Source organism: Bidens hawaiensis, unplaced genomic scaffold (genome assembly GCF_021521415.1).
Source record: "Bidens hawaiensis isolate Kalapana, Puna unplaced genomic scaffold, B.hawaiensis_p1.1 tig00040717_1, whole genome shotgun sequence".
Lineage (NCBI taxonomy): Eukaryota > Viridiplantae > Streptophyta > Magnoliopsida > Asterales > Asteraceae > Bidens > Bidens hawaiensis.
In genome coordinates, this window is record NW_027497206.1 from 75833 (window position 1) to 83780 (window position 7948).

Sequence of the window (7948 nt, forward strand, 5' to 3'; positions counted from 1 at the left end):
AGGAATACGCTGATGCGCTTGCAAACATAGGCGAACCCATGAAGGAAAAGGACCTTGTTATGTTGGTTGTTTCTGGGCTACGTGAAGAATATACAAGTCTGAAAACAAACATCCTCACTCGCTAGTTTCCAACAACCTTTTCTGAACTTCACGGTCTATTATCAAACATTGACTATATGATCAAGAAACCCTCGCTAGAAGTGACTCCGGTTCAGGCGTTTGCTGCTGCCACTATAAACTCGCCTACCTCAAATAACCCTATGGCATCATTACCCAACATTCAGGCCATTCAACAAATGCTTGGTCAACTTGGCCTTCAAGTCCAACCGATAACTCAACAGCCGTCACAAGCCTTTTATAGCAACAGTTCTGGAAATTCTCGTAGTCGTGGCAACAGGCGTGGACGAGGCAACAATACATACAACCGTAGTCAAGGAGGGGGAAACCGCAATCAATTTGCTTGGGCTTCTAACTAGAACATGGTTTTTGGAACGTGTAACAGGTGTGGCATTAGCCACATCCCATCTTTATGTCCTAACAGGGATCCAACCACTATTCGGGGGTGTTCACCTTCAGCAAACATTGCTGATTATCGCTCTCAAACATCCGACAACCGTTCACAAGTACCCTTCTCTTGGCTACCCAACACTAGTGCCACCGACCATGCAACACCTGAGCATTCAAGTTTTGATTATTCCGAGCCATATCGTGGTAACGATGGTCTTCATGTTGGCAATGGTAAGTCCCTACCTATTATTCATATCGGTTCCACTCACATTTACTCTCCAAACAAAACCTTTGTCCTTAAAGATAAACTTCATGTTCCCGAAATCAAAAGAAACCTTCTTTCTGTTCAAAATTTTTGTCGTGATAATAATTTCTTTTTCGAATTTCATGACACTTTCTTTTCTGTGAAGGAGAAGTCTACACACACTATCCTCCTCACGGGTCCAAGCATTGACGGGCTGTACTCCTTCAGTCTACCACGGATTCAGCCAACTCCTAAAACTGCTTTTTCTACTGTTCGAGCTTCTACAAATATATGGCATCAACGGCTTGGTCACCCTCATCCGCAACATTTAAATTTTATGCTTTCTCAGTGTTGTTTACCTGTTTCTACTAAACATTCTAGTAAGGATTGTGATGCTTGTTCTGTTGGAAAATCCTCTAAACTTCATTTACCATTATCTAATTTTAAAAGTTCTCATAATTTGGATTTGGTATTGTGTGATGTATGGGGTCCCGACCCAGTTACTTCTTGTGATGGTCATAATTATTTCCTATTATGTGTTGATCATTATTCACGATTTATGTGGTTGTTTCCTCTTAAACTTAAATATGATGTTTATAACACTTTTAAATAGTTCTTAGCTATGGTTGAATGACAATTTCAAACCAAACTCAAATCTGTCCAAACTGACTGGGGAGGCGAATTTCGAAAGCTGTCACCCTTTTTCTCATCCCTGGGGATAGTTCATCGGCTTTCCTGTCCACACACCAGTGAACAGAATGGGTGTGTTGAACGGCGTCACAGACATGTCGTTGAAACTGGGCTCACCCTTCTTGCACAATCCAACGTTCCAACACGTTTTTGGCATCTTGCGTTTGACACTGCAGTTTATCTAATTAATCGGATGCCCTCTCGAACCAATTCAAGTGTCTCTCCTTTTGAACAAGTCTTTCATCACAAACCAGATTTTTCCTTCCTTCGGGTTTTTGGGTGTCGGTGTTATCCACATCTCCGTACTTACAATAAGCATAAAATGGATTTTCGATCCTTTCCTTGTGTATTTCTTGGGTACAGCACATCCCATCATGGCTACCGATGCTTGGATACCGACTCCGATCGAATCTACATTGCTCGGCATGTTCGTTTTCATGAACAATCATTTCCATTTCAACCAACTCCAACCTCTCCTCCTTCACCACCGTCACCTCCCTACTTCTCATCCTATCCTACTCATCACTATCTTAACCCCCATATTGTTCCAGACATTGTCCATTCCACCACACCTGACAACTCCCCGCCCTCGGCTCACTCACACGTACCTGCTTCGAATCCATCTATACAACCAAACCATCCCACAACTACGACCCAAACAACCACACCTTCCCAATCAGATTTGCCAGTCCATTCCACACCTGAAACCACATCATCTATTCCTGATCCCGTTCCCACACTATCATCCTCCACCCTTCCCAACCTCGCCACTTATTCTCAACAACCACCACCTCGAACCCGCCCTTCTAATCTGCGTCCGAATCCCAAAAAAAACACCCGATATAGTCCCTCCTCGTTTCATACTGTCACCACCTCGACCTCTGAACCATCCTCTTTTGCCATTGCTAACAAAGACCCTCACTGGCGAGCTGCCATGGTCGAGGAATATTCTGCTCTAATGAAAAATGGTACATGGTCTCTAGTCCCGCGTGTTCCTAACACCAACATTGTTGATTGTAAATGGGTGTACAAAATTAAGAAAGATCAACACGGGGCTGTTACGCGCTACAAAGCGCGTCTAGTTGCAAAAGGGTTTCGTCAACGACCAGGTGTCGATTATCATGAAACGTTCAGTCCGGTTGTCAAAGCTACCACAATACGGGTGGTTTTATCCCTTGCTGTCACAAAAGGCTGGCCTCTTCGACAACTGGATGTCCAAAATGCTTTTCTACATGGCAACCTTCATGAAACAGTTTATGTAAAACAACCACCTGGTTTTGTGGACATGCAAAAACCAGATCATGTGTGCCTTCTTCAAAAATCACTTTATGGCCTCAAACAGGCTCCACGGGCTTGGCTTCACAGGTTGTCCGCAGCTTTACTCACTCTCGGTTTCAAGGGATCAAAAACCGACCCTTCATTGTTTGTTTTTTCAGCTCATGGAACTTTATTATATATGCTTGTCTATGTCGATGATATCATTCTTACAGGAAACAACCCTAAGGCAATTGAATACATTGTTCAAAGTCTAAGCAGCACGTTTGCTGTTCAGGATATGGGGTCACTTTCGTATTTTCTGGGTATTGAAATTATTCACAAAGGGGCTGATATCATCTTGTCTCAGAAGAAATATATATTGGATATTATTGCTCGTGCTGGTCTGTCTCATTCCAAGCCGGTCTCATCTCCCATTCCGTCCACCGCAAAGTTATCTCTTGGTGATAGCTCCATTTTTTACGACCCTGTTCGATACCGCCAGATTGTGGATGCTCTACAGTATGTTACACTTTCCCAGCCTAATATTGCCTATGCAGTCAACAAAGTCTGTCAGTTTATGCATTTCCCTACAACAAATCACTGGTTGGCGGTTAAACGCATACTGCGGTATTCACAGGGTACCTCGGAATACGGTTTACTGATACAACATAACTATGGGTCTCTTTTACATGCCTACACGGATGCCTCTTTTAACCTACATGCCTTTTCAGATGCAGATTGGGCTGGCTGCCTCGATGACCGTCGATCCACCGGGGGATTTGCTATCTATCTTGGTTCAAACCTAGTCTCATGGTCCGCTCGTAAACAACGTAATGTATCTCGGTCATCTACCGAATCCGAGTACAAGGCATTAGCAGATACTGTTGCTGAACTCACATGGCTTGAAACACTATTGCGTGAGTTATGTATCTCATTACCTTCTACTCCCACATTATGGTGTGACAACTTAGGGGCCACGTATATGTCAGCAAACCCCGTGTTCCATGCGCGAACAAAGCACGTGGAAGTTGATTTTCACTTTGTTCGCGAGAAGGTTGCTCAAGGGAAACTTCGTGTTCAATTTATAAAGACAGATGATCAGATTGCTGATGTGTTTACAAAACCGCTACCCTCACAACGATTTCTTTGGCTTAGGTCCAAGCTGCAGGTCGCTTCTCGGCCTTAGCTTGAGGGGGAATGTTAGAAAATATATATATATATATATATATATATATATATATATATATATATATATATTAAGTTAATCTAGAGGGTTGTATGTGTAACTATTATGTCTTTATATACCCTATGTAATTATTATTGTTAATCACAATAATACAATACTGATTACCAAGTTTATCTCATCCTAACAATCTCTGAATAAAAAATCAGGGCTGTGTTTTAGGGCAAGTAAAGCATTCTAAGTCTTGTTGCACTCAGTTGTTGCTGAAAGTATGCAACCAAAATTGAAACAATAGATACGAAGATGTCAGTTCGAAGGCGTTGAAACCATTGCTGTATTAGAAGGTCCCGGTTACAGGGACTAATATGGATCAAATCATCACATGACTTTTGTTATAAATCAAATATTACAAATTTAAAATATTATTTTGCAAACCTTATTATGTAGACTACCAAGATATTAAAAACCAAGAGAATTGAATACTATTTGTGAGATTTCATATTCTATGGTGTAGACATGTTCTATAATCTTCAGAGTGCTCACAAAGCAAACAAAACTATAAGCACAAATAGCTTTCAGGTCAAGGTTATAAAACAAATACAATAGAAAGTTTATACAATGAGCAAAATTGCACAATATTTGTACTGTACTACTTTTCCAGTCCAGTAAACCAAAAGAGCATTATGCCAACATTTTTAAAAGTGATTAAACAATTAATGAACCAAACAATAATAGTTGAATAAAAACTTATAGTCTGTATAAGTTGTTCCTCAATTACATTTTCTGGTGTGTTTCCAAATTAGAAATTGGGTTGTTTTGAAGCTATAGAGATCTCGAAACAGAAGACGAACCAAAAACCCAGAGATGTTGAGAATTAGTAAATGAAAATTAACAAATGAAGTTACTGGTAAGATTGAGATCAATCTCATTCTTCCTTGGCACCGCAAATACTCCAATTTCTTCATTGATGATCCTGTAAACCCTAAAAAGCATACTTTTTAATAAAAAAAGAATTTGAAAACGAAAAAGAACCTGATCGAAGAGTGATGTTAGCTTGGGGATTCTGGTCTGAAGGTCACGTTTGGTAGGGAATGATGACGGCGGAGGTGGATTGGCAACTGACAGCGCTAGAGTGGAATGGAACGGCGTCAGGCGGTGGTGGTGAACTTGAATCCGCGTTAAGAGTGACAGTGTAAATAAATTGAAGTGAATTGTCCAACCTACCCCTCAAGCTAACATAGTTAGCTAACGGTAGGGACTCAAATGATTCATTTTTAAAATCACAGGGATTCAACCAGTTCAAATTTTTTTTTAAGGACTCATTGTGCCTTCGCCCTGAAACCATAGGGACGCAAGCAATAATTTTCTCATATTTTAAATTACCATTCACAAAGATATTTATGTACACATGAGTATGACACCTAACGAACTCCCAACCACCTATTTAATACCGATAAAGACAATTCTGCTTACTTTCTCTCTTTCCTAAAAAAAAAGACCTACTTTATTCATTGTTCTCAGTCACCTGCAACTGGATTAACCTCACAACCGATGTTTAAGGGGTCATGCTAGAAACACCCAAACACCCCTAATACGTATAAAAGGCTATATGGGAATTATACGGAGTCCTATACGCCATATATATTACTATACGGGGCTTGTAGGGGACCCTATCGGCTCCGTATAGCCCTATACGGGGTATGTTGATGAGTTTTTTTTTTTTTTTTTCTTTTTTTTTTGGGTAAAAATGGCCTGTTATCTCTAAAACTCCCCATTTGTAAACCGAGATTATTATATCTTTAACCAATATTTTTTGACGGCTAAATAGTGAACCTTATCCAACCATTTTCATTGACAGTCTGACAGACCACATGTCCGAAAAGATAAAAACATTAACCAAAAACATAAAAAAAAATAATTAGATAACATATATTTCACTATTTCTGATTTCTTGCAAATCAGCCAAAAGTAACCATCCCATCTGATTATCCCAATAATTAGGCCTCATATCATTGCCAACTAATTAAGTTAACTAGTATAATACAGTAGTATTTAATTGACCTGACTTCCATCTACAATGTATTCTTCAACTCCACTTCTAAAACGGATAAAGCTGAACGGATAAAGCTTTATCCGACATCCTTTGTACCGTCATTAAAAAAATAACCTAAGACAACCTTTATTTCATCCTTTGTACCGTCATTAAAAAAATAGCCTAAGACAACCTTTATTTAAAAAAAAAGCTGCAATGAAGTTACATTAAGACTTCATGTAACATTTTTATTATCAAACACAACCTTTGTAAAATGTCGTATTTAAAAAAACAGTTGCATTATCTAACAAAAAAGTTGCATTAGGTCCCAAATGCAGTTCATTTTATAAAATAAAGGTCGCTTTAGGCTAATCTTTTAGTAGTGCGTTAAACCGCACCAGCACTACTTTCCGCCACCGTGGAATCTTTGCCACAATTTTTGCACCTAGTAACCATCAGAATCTGCCGACACGACGGGCACGAAGAGTGCGAGCCAAGCCACTTATCAACACACTCAACATGAAACCCGTGTCCGCAAGGCGGCAGCACCCGAATCTCATCTCCGTCTGAATACTCGGTCAAACATATCGCGCAATCGCCCGACGAAAGCTTTGCGGCTTTGTCTTCCTTACCGGACTCATACACCAACTTCGGGAGTGCTTCGACTAACTTCTTCTTAATTCCCTTGTTAGCCGAGGGGTGGCCACGCGTACGGTGGATGATGGATCGGCGGCGGAGCCAGGCGCAACGTGCCATGACTACTAGACCGACAACGCAGACGAGTGCGCATAACAGAGCGGCGAAGATGACGACGAAATCGGATTCAACGGCGACTTGCTCAGGTGAATCCGAGGGTGAGTTGACGAGGGTTGATAGGAGCCTGTACGGACGAGTCATAAAGTGAAATGGATAATGAATAAGTTGGGATGAAGAAAGAGGTAAGGTTATATATATATATATATATATATCATATCAACGCTCAAGTGAAGGTGCACGTGGCAAGTAACTGAAAAAGGGTTTGGTTCGGTGTTGTGATGACGCACTAGCTACATTTTTCTAATCTAATCAGAATCTAAGATTTTTGTAAATTATTATGTAGGTCATTGTTATTGTTATGTTTAAATAAGTTGCTCGATTATTTATTTGTTAACTCCTTTAATTAAATAGGGTAGACCATAGACTCGTTAATTTGATTAACCGGTTGTTTACATTCTATTAGCACCACTAACACATTTACAATTTTTACTTTTACTCGTTAACTTGTTTGATGCTTTTAGATAAGTTAATAAAATGGGTTGCTTCTGGGTTAAAAGATTTTAAAGGTATATGGATTAAGATTGATATTTTTATACGAATAAAATATTGATATCCATGCTACAAATGGATTGTTATCTTTTATCCGAATATATTAAATCTTAGATGAGCTATGTTGAATAATGTACCTTTAGTTCATTAGGTCTTAGGAGTTTAACCTTTTTTGCTTTTAACTAAGCTCTTTTTATTATTTACGTCGTGTTTCTTTGGTTTCTTTTAGTTATAGTTTTATTTTTATTTTTTTTATAATTATCTTACTTTCCCTACTTTTTACTCACACCATCCTATTAACATTGTTTTATCTTTACTTTTTACCATTGTTACTATTATTGGGTTATGAAGGCATTTGGGCCGGTTTTATTAGGAGGCCTGGTTTTGCTCCTAATTATGTTTAACCCTAATCTTGTTTATTATATATATATACCTCATCATGTAATTGTAATCTTTAGGCATGTTCAAAACGGTTTGGGACTAGGAACCGGAACCGGTTCATATATTCAAAACCCTCAATTAAACCGGTTCCAGGCTCGAACCGGATAGGGAACCGAACCGGTTCTCCCACCCTCGGACCCCTAACCTATCTAACCGGTTCTTACCGGTTCCTAACCCGGTTCCTGTACCGTAACCGGTTCCAACCGGTTACAGTGTAAATTTTTTTTTTTCGTTTTTCGTTTGCGATTTGGATTCTAAACTACGATTCGTATTTGTATAACATGAAAAA

General features: G+C 39.4%; 1 protein-coding gene across 1 annotated transcript; it reads right to left on the reverse strand.

The window, feature by feature from the left end:
* Positions 1-6300: 6300 nt before the first annotated feature.
* Positions 6301-6810, reverse strand: LOC143592378 (putative E3 ubiquitin-protein ligase ATL44). Its single transcript, XM_077072312.1, has one exon. It carries the CDS (start codon positions 6808-6810, stop codon positions 6301-6303), a length of 510 nt encoding a protein of 169 aa, XP_076928427.1.
* Positions 6811-7948: the final 1138 nt, after the last annotated feature.